This window comes from Nelumbo lutea, chromosome 3, assembly GCF_056320005.1.
Source record: "Nelumbo lutea isolate HS-2025 chromosome 3, American lotus-T2T, whole genome shotgun sequence".
Classification (NCBI taxonomy): Eukaryota; Viridiplantae; Streptophyta; class Magnoliopsida; order Proteales; family Nelumbonaceae; genus Nelumbo; species Nelumbo lutea.
This window is the reverse complement of record NC_142686.1, coordinates 106,026,739-106,052,602: the sequence shown is the minus strand read 5'-3', so window position 1 is coordinate 106,052,602 and position 25,864 is coordinate 106,026,739. Positions and strand designations below refer to the sequence as shown.

The 25,864-nt window shown below is 38.0% G+C and overlaps 1 protein-coding gene across 1 annotated transcript; it reads right to left on the bottom strand.

Annotated features, from left to right (window-relative positions):
• Positions 1–476: 476 nt before the first annotated feature.
• On the bottom strand, positions 477–14,248 carry LOC148867389 (putative chromatin-remodeling complex ATPase chain). Its single transcript, XM_088974974.1, has 25 exons — positions 13,506–14,248; positions 12,803–12,934; positions 12,597–12,703; positions 8,533–8,645; positions 7,374–7,471; positions 6,928–7,107; positions 6,608–6,829; positions 5,851–5,985; positions 5,481–5,763; positions 5,313–5,386; positions 4,903–5,123; positions 4,731–4,818; positions 4,515–4,608; positions 4,212–4,400; positions 4,061–4,092; positions 3,847–3,923; positions 3,677–3,766; positions 3,194–3,263; positions 3,040–3,097; positions 2,859–2,917; positions 2,587–2,752; positions 2,034–2,212; positions 1,723–1,938; positions 1,498–1,602; positions 477–798 (listed from the first exon to the last, which is right to left on the bottom strand). Exons 1-25 carry the CDS (start codon positions 13,737–13,739, stop codon positions 781–783), a joined length of 3,240 nt encoding a protein of 1,079 aa, XP_088831100.1. The 5' UTR covers positions 13,740–14,248; the 3' UTR covers positions 477–780.
• Between the last annotated feature and the right edge of the window lie 11,616 nt (positions 14,249–25,864).

Genomic DNA, 25,864 nt, shown 5'->3' with positions numbered 1-25,864 from the left:
GCGTTTATAGATAGTGTAAAAATGGTTACCAAACACAACCTAATTACCCATGTAGCGCAGTTGAAGAAAACATTTCTCGGTCTCTTGTATTTCTTATTTCGCCCAAACGGACAGTTAGTTATATATATTAACAGGATTCAGGAGTTCCCATTACACGGCGGGGATGTGCGGTGGGACATTGGGGCGATTCCTTGTGGGAAGATGTGATCTCGTTTATATCGTGTAATGCATGCCTTTTACCCGATCGAGTTCACATCCGCACCCCACAACAATGTCCCATAGCACATCACACCTTTTATTGGGAACATTACCCCAATACAAGGTGGGGATGTGCAGTGGGGACATTTGTGGGGCGTCCCAGATGTGAACTCGCCTGAGTGGCCAATAACCACGTGTTTTCCCTTTATAAATGGTCAGCACTACAGAAGAAGCATTACTTGATCCTACTTTGACAAGGTGTATGCAACAAAATAAAATAATAAAAAGAAAAAAATTGGAGAGATTAAATTAGTCTAGCTTGTGTTACGTTTACGTAGGCTCACATAAAAAAGTGGATGGATCATTTCATTTCAGTATTTGTACATACATTGCCTTCCTAAATGTTTACCCTTTTTACCAAGGGAACTGTCCTTCCACCAATCCAAAAACAAAGCCACAGCCAGGCTGGATTCTTGTATGTGAACCTGATATCGCTAGTTGGGGCAGAATCCTACTTGATGCATATGTTCGATTTAGTAAAATATATGGTTATAACAATCTGAACGTTGCCTCCCATAAATATCATTTCCTCCTCCTCCCCTGCAACCACGGGAACATCAATCCAAAAGCTTCAGTGACACATCTCAGAGAATACCAATGATAAAAATCATGGGCCATGTGGCTACTAGGGCTGCAAACCGATTTAATTGAATCAGACATAGGTAGGTCCAAATTTTATTCGTTTTATATCGGATTAGAATCAAACTTAGAGATAATCAGATGTTGAATAGTGCAAGTACATTAAACTAAAATGGTCAATGTATATATATTTATCTGTAAAATAAACTAAAAATGGCTTTGATATTGTATCTCATGAAAAAATGAACTGAAAATTACTTGTATGGAACTTGAAGTTATGACAATTTAGTAAGAACTATAGAGATAGCATTCAAAATAGATACAATATAATTTAAGTATATAGGAGTATATATTTTTAAATCAAATCAAATCAGATTCTATCGGATTAGATAGGGGTGGATCCATATTCGATCCAATTATAGAGGGACTAAATTTGGATCACCCTTAATGGGATCAATTTTGAATTCAAATTTGGACAATTGGATAGCAGCCCGACATGTGACCCATGTCCATTACTTAACTGGTGAACAAAACTAAGCACCTTACAACCATGTCTTTCTACACAACCCCATGTTTACTTTTCCCTTTTATGATGGCATTAGTGATGCTCTTTTAAAGAATCCTGAATAAAGAACGAAAAAGTTGGAAAGTATAGCTTACTGAGCCTAGGTAGTCATCCATCACCGACTGTTTCCTTTTCTTTAAGGTTGATATTGGACTCTCTGTTGCCGTTCTAGCCATGGCCCGCTTTGATGGTGTCATGCTCTGAGTGGGGAGAATACATAGGAAAAGAAAAGGACATGTAGTTAGATACACCACCATACCATTGTTGAAAAGAGGGGGGGATACAAACTTGGATCAGAACCCAGCAAAAAAAATACCAACCTTGGCAAGCTTTTTGTCTTTCCTAGCTTGTCTCTCCCTCTCATCAAATTCTTGATTTTCCCTCTCTACCAACCGAATAAGGGTATCACAGCGCCTTGCAAGTTCTTGAGTGGTGCGAGATTTTACAAACCAATCAAAACGGAATAGGGGTGAGGTGCGGAAAGCTGCCTTCAGCTCATCCCAGTTCCCATACCCAAGTTTGTGAACCATGCATAACTGAAACCACCCAGTGCACACAATATAGTTCATAAAAAACAGGGAAATTTCAAAAGAAAAAAGAAATAAAACAGGGGAATTATAAGAAACCTCACCATGAATCGATCGCATTCTTCATTATACAGCTTTCCCTTGTTCTGACCATATTGAATCTTCAGTTCCAACCATGGATTCTTGTACCGGTCTAGCTTCTTCCCAATTGCCTTCATTATCTCATCCTTTCGAGAGATTCTTGCCTCCCCTCTTTCAATATTCTTAATAATCCTGTCATAATCTGTATACAAAAAGTAAATAGTGAGAAAAAACAATTAAATGAACAGGGTATGTCTAAGTCGCCCATTAAGTCTAGTTCACATTATTAAATGCATCTTGCTAAAAGAACCTGATATAATTGTGGATAAAAATTAAAATTTTTAAAAGCAGAAAAAAAAGGTTGTGTTTGGTTTAATAAACACTGATTTCATGGCTCAAATTGTAATCAATATAACTCAAAGTGAGATACAGGATATGTGAAAATTACTGTAGAAAACCTCCTAATATCATTATGTGCTATATTATATTCTCACATCCAACAGCTGACATTGCAGGTGTAACATATCCATGTGGCACCATCGCCTGAAAATGCGTAAAGAGAAACAATACAATTACCATTTAATTCCTTGTATCTTTCTTTGAAGACTTTGGCATATCTTTCAACTTCCTCTTCCGACTTTCCCTCCATTTCAGAAGCAATACTTTTTATATCATTCCGACCATACTTCTCACAAGCTCGGATGAAAGTATTGAAATCCCTCCTAGTCCATGTTGAAAATCCCTAAAGCTCACCAAGAATCAAGTTTAGGAAAAAAAGTAAAGTTTATTTTCTTCAGAAAGAAAAGAAACATCAAGAGAACCAATTATAACAGTAATAATAGACTTACCTCTTCTAACAGCTGCTCTTTCTCTTCTTGTTCTTCGGCAGTCAATGGATCCCCTAAATCTAAACAGGAATAATTGGCCAAAAGTAAGTCCAATAGGGATATTTGAATATACCACTGAAAGGGAAAAAACCAGAATCTTGAATATCAAAAATAAAATAAAATCTAAAAAATGAGAGAGAACCTTCAGTTTCATCCCCTTCTCCAATAGTGTCTTTCATCTGATTCTTTTGATGCATTTGCTGAAAAACATATGGTAATATAGATTAAGTAAATCCTAAACCCATGAGCAAGCCACGGATCAGAACAGAAAGAAATACATTTAAAATGTCACTGACCATGAGGTAGCGCACTTCCTTTTCATAAAGCTCACTTAGCCTTTGTGTGTTGAAAAACTGGAAGTCATGCCTGAGAACAAAAAGGCACCATTATCCAAGTTCAATCTAATTATGCAAAAATAAGTTACAAAACCAAATCTAATCCAAAATCAGCCACGATCTAAGGGCTCTTGGAGCATATTCAAATCCTATCATATTTTCAGATTTAAACCAAGTCCCTTTAACCACCTTTAAAATAAAGAAACGCTAAGAATTATTTAAAAAATAATTTACAAGAAATTTATATAAACATGAAATAATGAATTTTTAATTAAGAATGTTGTGTATATACATAATTATATAAAACTTAATCAGATTTGGATCTTAATCGGATCAAATGGGCGATCCATGAGTGATCCAATTATTTAACAGATATAACTTTAAGCCCAAATCCAAACCATTGACAGCCCTACCTACAGGAATTCACATCAAAAGATAACTTACAGCTGAGGCATACGAGGAATCCGTGGTTCTCTTGGTTTTGCTGGCCCACCCTGGCGCATTGCTTGCTTGAAGTATTCAGACTCCGAGTAACTAAAAGAGAAGCATGGCAAAATTATCAAGTTACAAGAAAACCATTTGCAACACCCCCCAACATGGGAAAAAAATCTTACTTGCGCTTCCGCTCTCGCTTAGGTGGCTCAATCCAGTTTTCGCTGACAAGCTTCTTGAAATCAAGCTTGTTCTCGTCCTTCAACAAAGTTGAAGAATGAATAATTCAACACAAGTAATATAGTAAAATGTCTAAAAACATTATGTCCAATTAATAAACTTAGCTGCTCCATAGTGATTGGAAGTATGGTGTGGCATTCAAAGAATTTATCCTACCTTATCGTCATCGAAGTCATACAACTCAGCAGCTGCAAAAAAGAAAAAAAAAAGATGGATGATTAGGTAAATGCATATAATTGTGTTACTTTATCATGTAAGAGAAAAAAGAGAGCATTCAGGTGAAAAACTCATTTATGCATCAACTTACTGTCATCCATTTTAAATTTGATAGCATCTTCAGTGAATTTCTTCATCTTGGCATCAAGCTCTGCTGTTGCCTCTTCACCTTTAGCTATGATTCGGTCAATATCCTCATCTGTAATCGTGCTATCTTTGGAACTGAACACCATTTCAGCACCAAATCTCACCATTTGCAATAGTTCATCCTTATTAACAGCTGCACCAATGAACCCATAAAAGAATCAAGATTCAAGAACAGGTTATTTCAGACTTCTAAAAATAAGTCACTAATAAACCAACATGGAAGCTTATAAAGTAGATTATCCTTTACTTTTCTGCTCCGCCAGTCGCCCTTGTTGTATCACCAAAGCATCCAATGCAAGCTTTTTATAAGCCCTTTCAATCACTTTCTCCTCTATGGTGTACTGAATCATCATAAATCATGAATGAGGAAAAAAAGGAAACATTAATGGCATTTCAAACGATAGAAATGGCTTTCAGGTAGGCCTTGAAATAAATTAAAAACAAAACAAACAAACAAACAAACCTCTGTGCAGAAGCGAAACACTTGAACCTCTTTCTTTTGACCAATCCTATGAGCACGGTCTTGTGCTTGCAAATCCACTTGTGGGTTCCTGGGTTAAATAGGTTATCCTCGCAGATTTACTACCATTGATTAAACAACAAGCAATAAACTACACCAAACAAGAGTGACTTACCAGTCACTGTCATATAAAATGACAACATCTGCAGTGGCAAGATTAATACCAAGGCCACCTGCTCTGGTTGATAGTAAGAAGATGAACTTCTCGCTTCCCGGCTGGTTGAAGGCCTCAATGGAAGCATCACGATCTTCCCCACCAGTATTCCCATCAATCCGACAGTACTGGTACCCTCGGAACATTAAATAGTCTTCCAAAATGTCCAGCAACCTTGTCATCTAAACAAAAACAAAAGCATCCATCCACAAAAATACAATCAATAAAGGCAGATTCTCAACACTTGGAAGGAAAGAGAGAAATTTGGGGTTACAGTAGATGCACAAGTAGCATAGATGAACTGGAATCATCGATTCATTATGCACTCTAAGAAAATTAGTCAAAACCACACATCTCCATAAATGACAGACCTGTGAAAATATCAGGACCCTAGAGTCACGCTCTTTTAGTTTTGGGAGCAACTTATCCAAAAGAACCATTTTACCTACAAGAAGATGGGAAGTGATATTTACAATTGGCTGACTAATTAGTACCAAATAACTTTAGAAAAAAAAATCCATAAGATATTTCCTTCCCACCTGCATTTGTGATAAGATGCTCTCCCGTGGTATAAGGAGGTCCAGGTTCTGCACCTTGGAAAAGGTATGGATGATTACAACATTTACGCAATTGCATTGCTATATTCAGAAGACGCTTACGCTCTCCACCAGCATTAATAACCTCTAGATCTTTCTGCAATAAAGCACGATAATACTGCTTCTGCATTTGGGACATCCCTACTTTAAGTATTGTTTCCTTTTTGGGGGGCAAGCCTTTTTCAACATCCGACTTCAACCTTCGTAGGAGAAATGGACGAAGGACCTTCAAAGGTGCAAAAGAATACACCAATCACTCCAGTAAAGGTAAATGAAAAAATAGGTGTTCAAAGATTACAGGTAAAAGCTTTACCTTGTGAAGCTGTTGAACAACCTCCTGCTGGTCATTATCACCAGATATTTGAAACCACTCATCAAAGGTTTCAGAAGAACTAAATATCTCCGGCAGCAGAAAGTTGAGAAGAGACCAAAGTTCATGGAGATTGTTCTGCATATAAGCAAAAATTATATCAATATAACTACTACTGTCCAGGAACTTTAGCAGAAGATGCCTAAAAATCTACAAGTTTCATGCAGGGAAAAAAGAAACAGAAAACTACTCAAACTGATGATAAGGATCTAATATCAGTGACAGACCATCAAGATAGAGGGGGGAGAGAGAGAATTGAGTTCATTTAACATACATATGTAGTTAGGCACATACATGACCAAATCAACCAGGTAGAAATTGAGATCATCTTACTTTCTTTTTTGATTGTTTCTTTGTTTAAACTCAGCTCTCTTTATGGAGAAGGCAATATAGTGGTTGCCAAATACAGCATTGGGAAGACGCATCAACATGCATGGAAGTTAAAAATAACCGGAAGACCATCCAATAGTAAGAAACCCAACTCCTTTAAATGCTTGTGTTTTACATAAACCATTAAGGAGAAAAACCTTTTGTAAAATCCTGCTTTAAATTATTAACTTACAAAAAGTCAGGTACATGGGTCAGAACATTCAATTATATTGTGCTCACCTCAAATGCAGAAGATACTACAAAAGAGAAACTACCCTCCATGACAAGCACATGCTAGAGTCACATAGACAAGACAATTATAGATAGCTACCTGAAGAGGTGTTCCCGTGATAAGAAGACGGTAATTGGTGTTATAGAGTCTCATTGTTTTCGAAAGAAGCGAATTCTCATTCTTGATTCGATGGGCCTCATCAATAATGACATAGCGCCAGCTAAAGCGTCTCAAGGCACTTTTTTCTTTGATGGCCATCTCAAAACTAGTCACACAGATGTCAAACTTACCAGCAATCAATAATTTCTCACGTATATGCCTCTGCAGAATAAAAAACCAGAGCAAGTCATTAACATTATGGATTCTAAAAGTATAGCAAGCAAAGGAATACATCACAAATCTGAGATTGGTTAAGATACTCTTTCATCTGGATTTCCCAGAAATTTTATTGCACGCAGAACTGGACAAAACCGCCGGATCTCCTTCATCCAGTTTCCAAGAGTAGATTTTGGTGCAACAACCATATGAGGTCCAGTGATTCCTCTGAACTCGTGCAAATAACCTAGTAGGGAGATCGTTTGCAATGTTTTGCCAAGACCCTGGGTGGAATTTACCCCAAGTTATCATTCACATGAACTGATTGGAAAGAAAACATTTCATGGTATCACATTGAAAAGGATATATCATAAAAACATATACAACATACAATTTTGCACATACAGACTGAAGAAGTCAATTCTAATTAGAAATCTTGATCAACATATCAGCTAATAAATAAATAGTCAAAACTTGGCCTTACTACCAATAATTAACATAACAGAAGATAGAGAAACCTAAAATTAAATGTTAAACTATATCTGCATACCATCTCATCAGCAAGAATTCCATTTATGCCATTCTCATAAAGACGTATCAGCCAGTTTAACCCAGCTAACTGGTAATCCCGCATCTTCCCTTGAATGCCTGCACAGAGAAGCAGATTAAACATAAAACAACTAACAATTAAAAGGTGGGAGTCAGAGATGGGGCATTCAGCTTATGAAATCTCAATAATGGGGAAAAATCCTCCATTTCACATTTTAAAAGCCACCATTTTCCAGAGTAAAGGGCCTAAAGGCCCTGTTTATCCATTGCTTTCCCCAACATCATCCAATCTAATCATTAAATGGCTGTGGGTTAATCTCAAAGGGGAATCGACGAATGATCTAATGAGAGGTTGACAAATTGTCGTGGATGTGTCAAAAAGAAGGAAGCAAAGAACAGAGATATGAGACAGTGCAAAACTGAGTTTGTCGGGCCTGCATAGTATCAGAAACTCTTTAAGATCTAAACCAATGGAATTCATGCAAGGTTTAAAGATAGTAGCCACAAACAAGTGGAGAAATTTAGTCAAGTTTTTGTTTCATGGTTGTGTACAGAAAAGGTTGTGCCATGGAAATTCGGTCCTACAGTAAAGAAAGCCCAGTCTTTATGAAGAAATCTTAGTTGCTCGTTCAAATGTATCCCAAGGTGTGCTAATAAACTTCTTAATGCTCTAGCTAAGTAGAGGATATTCAAGAGATAGTTTAGCCTGGGGTTTGTCCAGGATCTGAGAATGCAATATAAAGTTTTCGCCAAAATGCATTAACAAATGAGAGGTCAGCTTTCAGCTCTGTTGTATTGCCTTGCTGGCCTTTTCACAGTCAGCATGGATTCTTTGAAAGGGAATGAAATTCATTGACATTACAAAACCCAAAAGATCCTTCTCTCCCTTTTACATATTGCCACTACTTTTGTTTCTAATCTATGTTAACACATACAATGAGGACAACCAAAGACAATATACTCAGAAAGAGATGGAAGACCATCGAACTTCCCCTGGAGAAGTGTTTTTCCTGATGGTCAGAAAATAGGATATCAAAATCCACAAGTACAATGGAATTTATCCATGAAGCACCTCTTATAATAGTATGGCATAAAACATTGGAATTTCTAAATATATCAATATGCATGCCGCTTCTTATGAAATATGGGTGACAACTTACATGAAGGTTGTGTCACCAATCGTGTATTTCCTGCACCAGAAAAGGCATCCTCTTCCTCTTTAAGACATTCTTCATCTTCTTCTTCCTCTGTTACCTTGGATGCATGACGGCCCCTAGTGGGGGGGAAAAAAAAAAAAAACATTTAAGTGAGAAGCCAAAATGAAGAAAAGCACATTCGTTATATGAATTGCTACAACTGTAACCTTGTACTTCTAATAAACCTATTAAAGATATAAGATGACAATGTATCTTCTAATCAACCTATTAAAGATATAAGCTGACAAAGTATAACCTTGTACCTCTAATCAACCTATTAAAGATATAAGATGACAATGTAACCGTGTATTTCTAATCAACCTATTAAAGATGTTAGATGACAATGTACCTTGCTTCAAATACTTATCTGGCATTTTATTACTCTAGGTTTTTCTTTTGAAAAGGTAAAGTATAAATAAAATAAACAAGAAAGAAAAAAAAGTACAAAGAGGCTCAAACCACAAAATTTAACACCAGCTACAGCCACCAGGAGAGCCAAAAGAGAACCCCAGCCAGAAGGGCACACCCAACAACAAGCCTACTTAACCAAGCAGAGGACAAAACAAAGACTGCCAAAACCAGCCTAGTGTCTCTCCCTTGCCCTACACATAGGGGTGTCGATTGGACTGGATTTGGTCCAATCCGATCCAGTCCAATGTGAGTCCATTATTAATGGACCAGAACCAATCCAATGAATGTTTTGGACCAATTTGGACTGGTCCAATTCAATGTCTAGACCGTTCAATCTGTTTTAAATCATTTTAATTTAAATTGGCTTTAACCCATACCCGGTCCACTGGCACATATATTCTTATCTTATATCAATGGACCATATATTGGCTTAATCCAACCCAGTCCAATATAAACTTGTAATGGATGGACCAAATCCAATCCAATCTAAACAGTATTTTGGACTAGATTGGTCCAATCCAATGTCTTGTTGGTCCATCCAATCCGTCCAAATTGATTTTGGACTGGACGGGGTCCAATCCAAAACTGGTGCATTGACACCCTTACCTACACTTAAGGACCAAAAAAAAAAAAAAAAACAGGCCAGCCCCCACCCCCACCTGGGCTCAAAGCAAAGCACAACGAAACACAAAAACAACCTTTTAAACCAAGCCCTTCTTTCCTCTACCCCTTCTAGACCTACCTCGGCTACTGCATCTTCCAAATCTGTTAGTCTTCACCACCACACCATCATTGAAATCAGCAAGCTTCTTAGCCCCTGCAACCCAGGACGCAGTCCATACTAGCCAGCAACAAATTTGATTCATAGCTGCTCTCAGCCATCTGAACCACAACCACCCCTACGTGCTTCTTCTTCTACAAACTAGCACAAAATTCGAGGTGACTTGTCTCCAAGGAAGTCAGCAACTTTGCATCCTCTCTCCCCATCAGGAAAAGAAACACCTAAGCATCTTCCAAAATCGATTTAACACATCCACATTATGAGCAAGGGAGCAATTGTTGCTGTTTTCTTGTGGCCCATGGGCAATTCCTGCTATCCCTGCCTCTGATATCACCAAGTTAATTGGAGAGGTATCAAAAGCAATTGCAACATCCAAACTGCCTTCTCTGTCTTCTGCTACCTCCACATTGAACCAACAGGGGCCCTCACTGTCTTCTGCTTTCCATATCCTCATTGCCTTAGCATTAATCACCAAGTTATCACTCTAGGATTCAGTTCTTTGTTTTTTTATTTATTGGTTTATTTTTGGTTCTGTATGGTGTCTTTCTTTAAGCATTCCTCAAAACAAAGGTGTCTTTCTCAAAGCAGTTTTACTTTTGGCGTCCTTTGGATGTGCTTTTTATATTCCTCTTTGTCAAATTCTATTTCTAGGTAGGTGCTAGGCTCTCCAATGCATGTAGGTGTTCCAGTATGGCCTAAAATACCTATGCACCTTGACAACTATGACAGACACAAGCATGCATGCACACACAGCAAAAAAAATGGAATTGTAGAGAACTTCCAATCAAAACTATGGCAAATGCTCCGAATGAAATATATATATATATATATATATATATATATATATATATATATATATATATATATACTTATACATGAAAAAAATCATTTGTTAATCATCAACAGAATGCATGATCCACAAATACAGCATACCCTATCTTTTTTTTTATCAATAACAATTTCAGCAATTTTATCAAAATATCACAAGAATAGTTACAGCAAGGAAGACAAATACTCTTACCTTCCAGAAACAACTTAAGTCCTCAAAGAAAGAAAAGGAAATGAAGCAGTTTAGTTACAACTTAGCCCAAAACATTACATCCCTTTCTATCCCCTGTTTGGCTAGCCCATCAGCTATAGAGTTAGCTGTTCTTTTAACCCAACTCATCCTGATTTCCATTTCCCGCACCAGCCACTTGAATTTTCTCCTCTCATACACAGTTGTCTTTCCTCAGCCACCCTATCACCACCTCCGAATCCCCTTCAATTATGAGTTTTCCGGTATCCATCTCCTTAGCTTTCTGAACTCCTTCCATAACTGCCAAGATCTCAGCTCTAAGAGAATCCCCCACTCCAATTGGACCTGAGAACATGGCAGAAATGACCCCGTTCTCATCCCTAAAAACACCCCCAATCCTTTATTGTCCAGGATTCCCTAACAACACACCCTATCTCTGTGGAACTGTCTTGAAATACTGATGCATGAAAAGTATCTAACTTCTCTAAAGCATGGCCTGCAGACTTAAGATGTGAACATAAATAAAAACACTTTTCCTAGTTCTTTTCCAAAAATAATGCTAGCAATATCACATACTTGTGACGAAGTAAATCTGCTTTTTGATCCGTCTTTTTTTGGTTGGCCAACAAAGAAAGGGAAAGTAATGTGAAAATGTATTAGGGCAGCCCTCTTATGGACCATTTGGGAGGAAAGAAATGCCAGAATTTTCCAGGAGAAGGAGATGAGCATTGCTGAAATAAAGGAGTGTATACTAACAAGGGCAATCCTTTGGCTAAAAACTACTGATCTCTTTGCGGATTACTCTAGTGATGACCTTCGAAGGAGTTGGCAGCAGTAGCCTCCACATCATCCAAGAAAAATAGAACACAAGCAAGTTGGTTACCCCCTCCGGACGGAGTTGTAAATTTGAACTTTGATAGGAGCGGTCAAGGCAATCCAGGACCTTCAGGTATAGGAGGGATCTTGAGAAATAAGGATGGCAACATTTTGTCCTTATTCTCAGGTCCAATGGGTTATGGAGACTCTACAAGGGTTGAGATATTAGTTGTGTGGTACAAGGACTACAGATTTCCAACCAACTTGGAGTAACTAATTTGATAGTTGAAGGAGACTCTAAGGCGACAGTGGTATGGATGTCGGACCCAGAAACTATTGTTTGGGGATATAGAGACATCATCAAAAAAGTCAAATGGCTTACGAGAACCATGTCAATTAACTTTTAGTGGGTTAGTAGATCGACAAATGCTTTGGTAGATTCTTTAGCTAAACAAGGGGCTTCAAGGGATTCTCTATTTTTGGCTAATTAGTAACTGCAATTTGAAAAGAGTTGGGTTTGGAACCACCTTTTAGGGGAGGTAACACCTCGTGCCTCCTCTTAGGGTACTTCATGCTTGTACTATTTCTATCTCTATTTAAAAAAATACCACTCATTCATCAAAAAAATATCACATACTCATGAGATATAGATTGATAATAGGAGATATAGAAAAAGCATATGCAACATGAGGTTTGAAGTATGACACACTTGAAGTCTTGACTTGTTGTGATCCTTCCTCCTTGAAGTATCTCAAGGTATTTTGGGATGATTAATTGTTGAGAGAGATTGGTTCACCACTTGCATTGTTCTTCAATTTTTCCTGATTCTGGAACTTTCCTAATTTTCTTCAATTTTATTGGTTATGAAGATTGAAAGGGGAAAGATAGAGTATCAACTATCAATGTGCCAGTGTCATAATACAGTTTAGCTGGGTGCCAATAATCTCAGCTGCTTTTAACCTCCCAATAAAAAAAATGCCATAAATTGCATCCGCAACATACCTTCCTCTTGGTTTCTTTTGAGATGCAGATTGATTTCCTTTGGCAAAATGGGAAAATATCTCTGTCTGCTGCAGTAGATACTTCAAACGGCCCTTCCCTTTATTGTTCTGGTGCCAAAACATCCATCCGTGACTCCATCTACCACGACAAGTGAAAAATAACAAATAGAAAGTAGCAATATGGTCAACCTATAGTGAATCACGCACCATGTCAGCATCAATAGCAGCATTTTGGGCATCCAAGATTTCCTGGATTTTTTGTTTCTTCAGCCTTTGCAATTCTTTCAGTCTGGCCTTTTCACGCTTTCCAACCTCAGCATTACCCGAAGTGTCTCCACCCTGTAGGAAAATAACAAAAAAAAAAATCTTAAATGGTAAAAAATGCTTTAGACAACATATACTCTATAACACATATATAAGGCCCCTCTTAGAACACCCAGAGAAATAATCGAACAGTGGCACAAAATTAGCTATGTTTGACATGTATAATCGAACCGAGGAAAACTGGACGAGGCAGAGAGAAAGAATTTGAATGAACGCTCTGTAATAAATTGAGCAAGTGTGTGCATATGCATCCGAGAAGGAAACTCAGACAAGACTAAAAATCGCATACATTCACATATAACTGAGAAAAAATAAATAAATGGGAAAAGGATTAGTACGTTCATAAAATTACGAATGGTAAGCTAAGCAGTGAAACCAGGAAGTGCAAGTGAGATGAGGGAAAGCGACAGAGAAATACCTTCCAATGTAACAATCAAAACCCTAAACCTACAAAACCCTCCAAATACCAGTTGACAGAGGAAAGAATCACAAAAACCTTAACTAGCAAATAAAATACGTAACCATTTCACTCGAGGAAATTCTGCAAGTCCAATAAAAAATTGAAGTCTGCATCCTTAGTCCTTACCTCCTCATCCTCATCCTCTTCGCTCTTCCCATCGGCGCCCGTGTCGTCGTCAGTCTGTGAATTGTCCTCGCCTGCTTCGTCATCATCAGAGCCAGTCGTCCTCCCGACGGCTTCGAGCTCTTCTTCGTCCTCCTCTTCGTTGATCTCTTCGTTCTTCGGCTCCTCATCAGAAGAAATCGAGCAATTCGACGGAGCCTCGTCGGAGGAGGCCTCGGAATTCGAGACTTTCACCATGGATTACCAGATCGAAGGTTTCGTCGGCGAAAGCGAAGGAGGGCAGGAGAGAACCAAGGCAGAAAGAGGAGTAAAGGAGAGAAAGAGGAGGAGAGGCAGGAGCCAAAAACGTAACTATTTACTGGACAAGCAGGTGTAAATACGTTGAAATGGCCGGGGTAATAATGTCCAAATGTTTTAGGGGAATTTCCCGCCAACTATTCGGTGAGGATGACAATTTCCCGCCGTCAGTACAAAGTGGCGCTTACGTACACATCTCAGCGTATGTAATTCATGGTAAGATGCTTCGAATACACGGTTTGGATGTAATGTGGAGCGCGTGTAGGGCGGGCGCTCATGCGAACTCTTTCACCGCCTTTAGATCGAATGTGCCCGAATGTTTGTGGGTTGGGAGTTGGGATCTCTTGCCAACGAAATACGTTCCAAACCAACTCCATGTAATACCGCACATAATGTTAGTAATCTCTAAGAATATATTTTGTTGGCAGGTGATCCGGACATCAAGATTCAAGGCCCACTGGATATAGAGGTATGGTTATCATAAGTTCGTCCAAAGTTTTTGCCTGTTGTTGAAACCTCGCAGCAGATTCTCCCTCCTCCGACAACATGCATGTCAAATGTCCAAAATACTCATGTAACTTTTGACTAAATTGTTTGTTTTCCAATTTTTTTCTTCATAATATTAATTGCAATTTTAAACCCTTTCAATGTTTCTTTTTCAAAATGGCAAAATTCTTAAAGTATCCCTATGGTTTAGAAAATTTACTAACTTTACGCTTATTGTTTATATATTGTCTTAAAGTAGCCCAAGTTTTCTAACAATTGACATTGCCATTAAAAACTAATGAAAAAATAAAATATAGAACTTGCCCCTCACTATTCCCCAAATTTTCAAAATAAAACTCATCTAATGAAATTCAAGTCCAAGTGCAATCGATGGCTTTTCAGGCGATAAAACCCATGATTCAAATTAAACAAAGACACCCCTATTCACCCACCTGTTTTTCTTTTCCTTCAGCATCATTGGAGGGCTATGATGATGGCAAACACAAAAACACAACATTGGTTTTGCTCTAGTTTGGTAATCCAAGAAATGCAAGAAAATGAACTAATAACCAAAACTTGACCCAAATAAGGAGCCTCTATATTCTAAATCTAATCAACTCAAATATGGGTGGTCATAGGCATTATATATGGAAAACTCAAATCATCATCACTTTTCCTAAATGGCTGGGTGAAATTTCAAAAAAAAAAAATCCCAACATGGGAATTGATTCATTGGTAATTTCGAAATCTGAATTTCTAGATTGATCATGCACTAAACTATACCAAATTTGAAAGCAAAATTAAAGTTGATTTTACTTGATATAGAGATCACAAATCACAACTCCCACAGTGAGTGTTCACGCCTAATATCAATCCCAAAACCAGCCTCCAACTGAAAATGGTGCGGTGTACGAGAGAAGACAGTTCAACAAAAATATCAGTCCAACTTGCTTTGATCGAATGCAATATATAATCACGGTTTTCCCAACGTTTTTTATTGCAAAAACTCATAGGAAAACTAATAAAAAACAATTACTGCAATGGTTATATCGTGATAGGGTTTATGAAAGGTAAGAGACAAGAGGATAAAGCAAGAGAGAATGACAAGTTCTACCTGCTCTTTTCCTCTTAACCCCCCTTATATGGAGCACTCTCCTAATGCAATTAAGAGATTATTCAAATCTAATTTATATTTAGACTCTTTTACTATATAAGCATTATCCTCTTAAGAGGTGCTCCATACCCAAAACAATGCCCAATTTCAACCCAAAACACTTTAAAGCTTGACTAATCTCAATAGTATTGGGCCTTTGGCCCATTTTCTTTAATGGCTCGCATTTTTATGTGTTGCATGGCCACTTTGGGCCTGATATTTTATGGTGTGGGACCCCACAAAGGTCTTACACAAGTCCATGAGGATTTGGCCCCACCTCTATGTTGAATTCATTGCTCAAGGCAGTGAACCCTGAGCCAATCAACATGGGCTTAGTCTGGGCCCAACATTTACACTTAAATGATAATTGGATTCAGCCACCCTATAAAGCCAATTAGGTAATCAACACTATAATGGTCTCTCACACTTAACCTCTTGACCCATAATGATCACAACATTGTCCGACAGGGAAAGACCTCTCCCCTAGTTACAAGACGTAGTGTCACACTCTCTGCTCGGATTGATCCCGGGATTAAAACTTTTTACAAACCCTTTTCATAAAATAGGTACATATAAATATATTTTGCAAAATCAAAATTTAAATTCACTACTGGTAGTTTAAGTTTCAATTAAAGAAAGTGTAAATCTTGGTATTCACCTTGTCTAACAAAGGGACCAATCCTATCACTATGATTGCACACTCAGGTGATTTTTTTAAATTGCCCCAACATACCCAAATATTTGACCCTTGATGGATCTTACTGATTGGCATATCAAAGATAGCCCAGTCCAACACTTAATATAGTACCATAATCAAGTATAGGGTAAAGTATAATTTTTCAGTTTTGCCCATTTATCTCAAAGGTCCAACGCATAATTGGAAATTAGTCCAGGTTCAGTGCTTCTTGTGAACACCCACTGATTGTGCTTGAAGTTTAGCCCTAGTAGTCGGGACAAGTTGCTCCAACTACTTTGTAGCACACCAATGTTAGCCATGTCAAGATAAACTCTCAAAGTCTATCCAATGACTGAGAACATTATAAACTAACACGGGTCCTCTTCAATGTTTAGTTTAAAGAGTAATACAGATAAAGCATACCAATATAAACATGAAACAACAATGCATTTTATTCATTTACAAAAATGTTTATGTACATTAGTCTGATTGGAGCTAAAGTTATACACTGTCTAACATTGCTTTTGTAGCAAACCATCTCCTTCAAAAGCATTAGAACCCAACAAAGCTTAAATGGCGATCTCTTCCCCCCAGTCATATCTCCTCCTCAAAACCATGCCTTGGGATTGAGGTGCGTCCCATTCCAATAGGAAATCCCCCAAAGAACCAGTCTGACTCCTCTGCCAAAGATATAAAGGTTACCACATACAGAAGAGCAAAACAACTTAAATGTATTCTCAAGAGGTCATTGTTATGGTCGCTATAGTAACTTTAACTAGCTATGAATAGTTAAGGTTTTACAGGTGAGATTTCTTAATTGCTACGCATATCGATTCATGAAGCTTGAATCACTTGAAAGGTGCTTGAAGATTGCAAGACTTGAAGCAACTATGTGTCCCAAACATCTCCACCAAATTCTTTTTTTTTTTTCTTCAAGAGGCAAAGGAGCATAAACTAAAAGAGTAAAAGACATTGAAGGAATAAATTTGGATGCTTCAACACACAAGGGAGGATTCTTCTTGTAACTATGATTAATCTTTCCCTTTTCTACACATTTTGACCCCGCCAAAGAAATCAATCAAGGATGGGAACCCTCATCTATTTGTTGTCAGAGCATATTGTCATCGTTGGTTTCAGGTGGAGTCACGCCCATTCTTGGGGCTCCACCTAGTCTTTTTTATTCACCTCTATAGTCGCCTACATCACCCTATCGGTCTTCCTCCACCTTGTATTGGTTCTCTTCGGCCACCGATGCCCAATTTCCCTTGGACCCATCCCTACCATCCACAAACTCACCATGGTTTTGATCATAATAGTGATTGGTCTTTCAATAACAACAACATCGGGATCTTCTGATGCCACAACAGAAATCGTAACAATGACTATCATGTAGAAACAAAAGCAACCCAATTTTGATGCTTCACAACATCGCTCCCATCTCTATTCCAAAATCCACTTCTCTAGGTTGTGGTTGTCACGTCCACCAACAATGCAAGCAAAGCCCCAATTAAGGTGACTAAACCAAAGAATGGGAAGTCCTTAAAATGGTGATGGTTGGTGACTTGACAATTAGAGAGGACACTGAACACATTGGGGAGGACATGGACTAGAGATGTGGAGAGGATTGCTCTGACAACAAAGCATTTGATAACTAGGAGAATATGCTCATATGTGGGTTTCTTGTGCAATTGGCAAGAAATAATCACCGATGAAGATATACCCAAGACATTGGTGAGAAAGATTATAACAATGGATATGAGCTTGAGGGTCCCGCTCATGGGCTGTGATTCTTACCCGGCTTAAAGAAGATGGACGGAAGATAATATTGGGTTTTCTAAAAAAAAGTTTACATGTCACATGGTGTCAAATGTGCAGATTTTGACGGGACATTAACGAATGCTAACGGTAGGGGCAAAACTGGTAAATTGTTAGAAAATTTAATGATATTTTAAGACAACATGTAAACAGTAGGGGTAAATCTATTCAATTTCCTAAACCATACTGATATTTTAAGAAATTTCCCAAATTTGCCCTTAATATCAATCCCTCAAAGGTAAAGCTACAACTTTAAACTCTCTTATTTTGTTTTTGTTGTTTATAAAGTTTGTATTTTTTTTTTTTGTAAAAACCAGCATCAATTGTAATTGCATGGGTATCTTAGACATTTTTTATGCCTCTAACAGAGGGATCTAGTTGCAACTATGTCAAAAAGTTCATGTAAGATTATCGCAACTACCAAACTTTAGGGAGGTTTCAACAATTTATCCTTATAGTTTTTATGTGTGAGATATTAAATATATGATATTTTCATATTGTATAATAATATTTTACACATATAATTGTAGCAAATTGTTGTAATAATAATATAAAAAAAAAAAAAAACACTTTCCACACCGAGTAAACATTTGTGTATGATCCCCCTAGAAAATATGTTGCATTTGGAACAATTGTGTCTTGAGCTCGATGTTTGTACTTGGAATTCCACAAGACAATATTTCTACCACTTGTTGTATAGGGGTATGTGCCTAGGGGTGTCGGGAGAATTGTCAAAATGGAGGTTTGAAGAACTTCCTTTTGGCCTACCTTTTCCTTCAAACCTAACACAACTTAATATATAGATGATGGACATTTCTTCTTTCGATTGTCATACATGATATCTAGTAGTACCTAATGGTATCTTCCAAAATGGAATTGTTTTTTACTATGCTCTTCCAAGGGGATGCACCAAAATTACTCCTAGTCTCTCAGTAGATGATACCATGGTTTTTTGCCCTCAATTCAAGAAGAGGTCTTGAGAACTTAATGAAAATTATTTAAATTTATGATAAGGACTCCAATGAACTTATCAACAATGAGACATCTTGTTTCATTGTCCATCAAAATGTTAGAACCTCTACCATTGATATGATCAAGAGCATTACAAGATTCTTTCAATAGCATTTGCCATTCACACCTTTTGTAGCTCTCACTGATAATAAGTGCTTGAATAGTCAAGCATGTCCTTCAAAGTATGACTATACATACGTGTTTAGTGCCACACCCCCTGGTCGAGGTACTGTTGGTCATGGTAAAAAAAGTCATTAGGTTAGTTGGAGTAAAATTCACAGACCTATTCAAGAAGGATGGCTTGGAATTTGATCAATCCATGATGTCACTCAAGATTTCATAATAAAATATTGATTTAATCTTATTCAAGGGCAAAGTCTTTGGGAAAATTTCATGCCATTTAATTATATCAATTCAACACATTGCTGGCCAAATTCATCCAGTCACACATTAAGAATATCGGTGATATAAAGTATAAGAGACATTCCCAATGTGTGGTTGGGTAAACATGGCCAATTGTGTTGTAATCAGCATATCCGAAATCCATACAACTTCCATCCATGTTGAATTGAATGCATTACTTGATGATCTTCAATGTTATTTTGATCATGGTATATTGAACCTTGAAGTTGAAAGTGATGGAAAAGTACTCATTGATATTATGAAAGGAAATTGTTAACATTCCACGGGTGGTAATTTGCACCATTAGAAGGATCGACTCACTACTTTCTTTAACGACTGTTTGATTCTCTCATACTTTAAGAGAATGAAACAAATATGCCAATCTTATGGCTAATAAAGGGATCAATGAGGGGAGATACCACCAATTCACATCTCTTCCTAATGACCTTAGGCTATGTTTGGTTTAAAGGAAAAGGTAGAGAAAGGAAGGGAAAGACATGAAAACCAATACAAGGGTTGTAAAGGTTTTTATACCTTTCCCTTCCTTTTTCTACCGTTTCCTTCAAATCAAACATAGCCTTAATGATTTTCGTAAACTTCTTGAAGACTTTCACAATATTCCACCATGCAGGTTTACTTAATTGGTTTCCTCTCGATACAAAGTTTTAGGGTGAGATTTTATATTTTGAGGTAGGGTTCAAGTGGGCTACGCCCTCCCCTATTTTACTTTTTGTACATCTATTCATCTAGTGTTATTGGGGGGGGAGGTCATTGGTAGGGGATGAGCTATATGGGATGAACTACCCCCTAGGACTGCAAATAATATTTGAATTCGAATCCAAACTCAACTTTGTTAAGGGTAATTTGAAATGGGATTTGATGAAGGAAGATTTGGCCCGACCTCTTTATTATGAGACACGTGGCAGAAACGACAGCTCGGCAAAAGGGACCAAGCCTAGGCAGGAACAAGGGGACACATTTCGCCGAACTAACCCACCTTGTAACAGCTCGGGACAGACTTCGCCGAACTACCTTGTAACAGCTCGGGATACACTTCGCCGAATTGACCCACCTTGTGACAGCTCGGGATAGACTTCGCCGAACTGCCACCTTGTAACAGCTCGGGATAGACTTCGCCGAAGTACCTTGTAACAGCTCGGGATACCTCCGAGCTCAAGACCGCCTCGCTCAGCACTTCGCATCATCTTCTGGGCACCAAAGCCAAACAAGTCGTACCATGCCTGACATCAGGGAAGTCCGTGCCTGAGGGCGCCACGCCTGACTGACTTGGGATCTAACGTTTGGCAGCAGCACTCTAAACGGCCACCTGCCACCGCCACTGACGCCGCCATCTCCAATTAGACGGTTAGGCAGTGACGGTTCTGTCTCAGCAGAAGGGACGACGGCCGAGTTGACAAGCGCAAGGGTAATCATACCCGATCTGATAAGGGCCTCGAGACGAGTACACGAAGTGACTATAAGAGCCCCCTGCCCCCCGACAACGGAGGTATGCAAACTTTGCGCTATCTGGTATTACCTTGCTTTTGAAGGATTCTAACTTGAGCTTCGGAGCCTCTACACCGGGTTCCCCCCGGAGCTTTCCCATCTCTTCCGTTTCAGGTTCCCTGCTACCCCGAATTCAGAAGCAAGGTAGCGGACAGCTAAGACTAACCGGATCGCACTCCATCAGGATTGTTTTACAATTGGATGGAATGTGAATCCAATCCCATGTGACTTAATATAATCCCATTTGATTTGATTTAAATATCATCATCATCATCTAAGACTTGTCTAAACTACATAGGATTGGCTACATGAATCCTATTACACCATTATGGTTTAATAAGTGTCATATCCATGATAAAATTATGGGTGCTTAATTAATTTCTTAACCAATTCGATTTAAATATATATATATATATGCTCATCTATGCTTAAAATTTATATTATAGAGATGAATCTTGTGTTTTTACTAAATTATCATGTGTTCAGTCGCATACAAGTAATATTCAATTCATTTTATCCATGAAATACAATATTGAAGTCATTTACAATTCATTTTAATAATATTACTAAAGGAGGGACCCAATTTCGTAGGGGTTGGAATGGAATCGTCACCGTTGACTTAGTCCTTGGCCAAAAACCATTGAATCGATCAATGACCCATTGACCCGAGCAGTCGAACCATCGACCCATTGACCCATTCAATGGTTTTTGACCATTTTTTTATTTATTTTTAATCAGGAACCATCTAGGCAACCGGTTCCGTTTTATCCTAATCTCGGTCCCTAGCCAAAAATTGTTGAATCGGTCAATGACCCATTAACCTGGGCGGTTGAACCGTTGACCCATTCAATGGTTTTTGGTTGTTTTTTTATTTTTTTAATTTTTATTGTCAGAACGAGCCATCTGTTCAAATCGAACAATCGAATTGTTGACCCCAAAACCGGTGGCCATAACGGTTCCATTTCCAGGTCATACGAGTCACACGCTCGAATGACATAACATGTATTGTACTGTTTAATGGACCTCACACACAATTTTTTGCCTAAAATTTTTGTTGTCATAATGGGTCCTCAATTTTGGGGGGGGGAGGTCATTGGTAGGGGATGAGCTATATGGGATGAACTACCCCCTAGGACTGCAAATAATATTTGAATTCGAATCCAAACTCAACTTTGTTAAGGGTAATTTGAAATGGGATTTGATGAAGGAAGATTTGGCCCGACCTCTTTATTATGAGACACGTGGCAGAAACGACAGCTCGGCAAAAGGGACCAAGCCTAGGCAGGAACAAGGGGACACATTTCGCCGAACTAACCCACCTTGTAACAGCTCGGGACAGACTTCGCCGAACTACCTTGTAACAGCTCGGGATACACTTCGCCGAATTGACCCACCTTGTGACAGCTCGGGATAGACTTCGCCGAACTGCCACCTTGTAACAGCTCGGGATAGACTTCGCCGAAGTACCTTGTAACAGCTCGGGATACCTCCGAGCTCAAGACCGCCTCGCTCAGCACTTCGCATCATCTTCTGGGCACCAAAGCCAAACAAGTCGTACCATGCCTGACATCAGGGAAGTCCGTGCCCGAGGGCGCCACGCCTGACTGACTTGGGATCTAACGTTTGGCAGTAGCACTCTAAACGGCCACCTGCCACCGCCACTGACGCCGCCATCTCCAATTAGACGGTTAGGCAGTGACGGTTCTATCTCAGCAGAAGGGACGACGGCCGAGTTGACAAGCGCAAGGGTAATCATACCCGATCTGATAAGGGCCTCGAGACGAGTACACGAAGTGACTATAAGAGCCCCCTGCCCCCCGACAACGGAGGTATGCAAACTTTGCGCTATCTGGTATTACCTTGCTTTTGAAGGATTCTAACTTGAGCTTCGGAGCCTCTACACCGGGTTCCCCCCGGAGCTTTCCCATCTCTTCCGTTTCAGGTTCCCTGCTACCCCGAATTCAGAAGCAAGGTAGCGGACAGCTAAGACTAACCGGATCGCACTCCATCAGGATTGTTTTACAATTGGATGGAATGTGAATCCAATCCCATGTGACTTAATATAATCCCATTTGATTTGATTTAAATATCATCATCATCATCTAAGACTTGTCTAAACTACATAGGATTGGCTACATGAATCCTATTACACCATTATGGTTTAATAAGTGTCATATCCATGATAAAATTATGGGTGCTTAATTAATTTCTTAACCAATTCGATTTAAATATATATATATATATATGCTCATCTATGCTTAAAATTTATATTATAGAGATGAATCTTGTGTTTTTACTAAATTATCATGTGTTCAGTCGCATACAAGTAATATTCAATTCATTTTATCCATGAAATACAATATTGAAGTCATTTACAATTCATTTTAATAATATTACTAAAGGAGGGACCCAATTTCGTAGGGGTTGGAATGGAATCGTCACCGTTGACTTAGTCCTTGGCCAAAAACCATTGAATCGATCAATGACCCATTGACCCGAGCAGTCGAACCATCGACCCATTGACCCGTTCAATGGTTTTTGACCATTTTTTTATTTATTTTTAATCAGGAACCATCTAGGCAACCGGTTCCGTTTTATCCTAATCTCGGTCCCTAGCCAAAAATTGTTGAATCGGTCAATGACCCATTAACCTGGGCGGTTGAACCGTTGACCCATTCAATGGTTTTTGGTTGTTTTTTTATTTTTTTAATTTTTATTGTCAGAACGAGCCATCTGTTCAAATCGAACAATCGAATTGTTGACCCCAAAACCGGTGGCCATAACGGTTCCATTTCCAGGTCATACGAGTCACACGCTCGAATGACATAACATGTATTGTACTGTTTAATGGACCTCACACACAATTTTTTGCCTAAAATTTTTGTTGTCATAATGGGTCCTCAATTTTTTATTTGTTTTAATTGGGAACCGTCCAGGCAACCGGTTCCGTTTTACCCCAATCTCGGTCCCTGGCCACAAACTGTTGAATTGGCCAACGACCCATTGACCCAAGTGGTCGAATCATCAACCCATTGACCCGTTCAATGGTTTTTGGCCTTTTTTTTTTAATTTTTATTGTCAGAATGGGGCATCTATTCAAATCGAACAATCGAATTTTTGACCCAAAAACCGGTGATCATAATGGTTCCGTTTCCAGGTCATATGAGTCACACGCTCGAATTGTTGTCAGAATGGGTCATCGGTTTTTTTTAATTGGGAACCGTCCAGGCAACCAATTCCGTTTTACCCTAACCTCGTTCCCTGGCCAAAAACTGTTGAATTGGTTAACGACCCATTGACCCAAGTGGTCGAATCATCAACCCATTGACTCGTTCAATGGTTTTTGGATATTTATTTTAATTTTTGTTGTCAAAATGGGTCGTGTATGATACTGCTCAATGGACCTCACTGTCCTCACCCATTCAATTTTTTGCCTGTAATTTTTATTGTCAAAGTGGGTCGTCCGTTCAAACCGAACGGTCGAACTGTCAATCAAAAAACCGGTGGCGAGATCGATTCAGTTTTCAGGTCGTATGAATCACACGCTCGAATGACATAACACGTATGATACTACTTAATGGACCTCACAAACTCAATTTTTTGCTTATAATTTTTGTTGTTAGAATGGACTGTCTATTCGAACCATCGACCCGAAAACCGGTGGCCAGAATGGTTCAGTAATTTTTTGCTTGTAATTTTTGTTGTCAAAACGGGTCATCCGTTTGAACCAAATGGTCAAACCATCGTTTGTCAGAATGTTATTAACAACATTTATCAATAATAATAAGTAATTATACTATTTAATTAAATAATCATTAATTATAGTTTTAATAATATTATTTAGTTATTTTTAATATAACAATAATTATTAAATTTATGAATATGATTTATTAACAATATTCATTAAATTAATAATTACCAAAATTAAATTAAAATAGCAGTATTTATTAGCAATAGTAAGTAATTATAATATTTTATTAAATAATCAATAACAATACTTTTAATAACATTTTAAATTATTTTTAATATAATAATTACTAAATTTATTAACAATATTTATAATTTTAATTTAAAGTAAAATTAAAGTAAATATCTATTTATTAACAATATTTATAATAACAGTAATTATTAATTATAATCATTAATTATATATTTATTAAATTACTGTAATTACAGTAATTAATTACTATACTAATCAGTAATTATTGTTATCTTATATATCTATTAATAGGAAATGGGTGTTCGCACATGGGATCTATTGGCACGAGTAGATTCCATTTCCAAGATGTAGAAAGCACCCATTTCGTATTAATAGATATATATAAGATACAATATTTAATTTGATTTTTTTAACTCATTTTATTCACAATGTTTAATATCCATCCAATTGAAATCCAAATTCAAATTCAATTTACAGGTGGTCTATGGTATTCTCCATTTTCAATATGAACCAGATGCTTCTTTCTTGGTATTCTCCATTTCCAATATGAATCATCTGAAATATGACATATTGTTTGTAAGTAAGTTAGCTGGCTATTTTCTCGTGTCAGCCTTCTTTCTGACATCAGGGTTTTCTGTATTACAAAATCTTTTCAAGAAATGCACCATTGGATTATTACAACCCTTAGCATTCCCAAAAGACAATTTTCACGTTGGTAGAGATTTAACCACAGGGTGAGGCCTATGAAAAAACAGATTTTCTTTCAAATTATACTGACCTGCCTGTAGATTTGTAAATCCTCCTGTGTCCGAGCCAGAAAGACAGCCTCTCTTCTCACAAATATTTTCAACGAACACCTTGAGTGCATGACAGAATGCTGAGTCTCTATAAAAACCTTTCTTTGTTACTCCAGTCTTGTAGTTTCCAAATTGGTCTTCTTCAACTACCTTCAACGGATCTAATATCTTGTACTTATGAAATGGATTTATTTCATCATACCCAAAATCTTCTACAATCTTTATGGAGGATGGTAGACCAGTGCCGCCGCTGCCCACCTTTGGAGGCAGAGGCGGAGG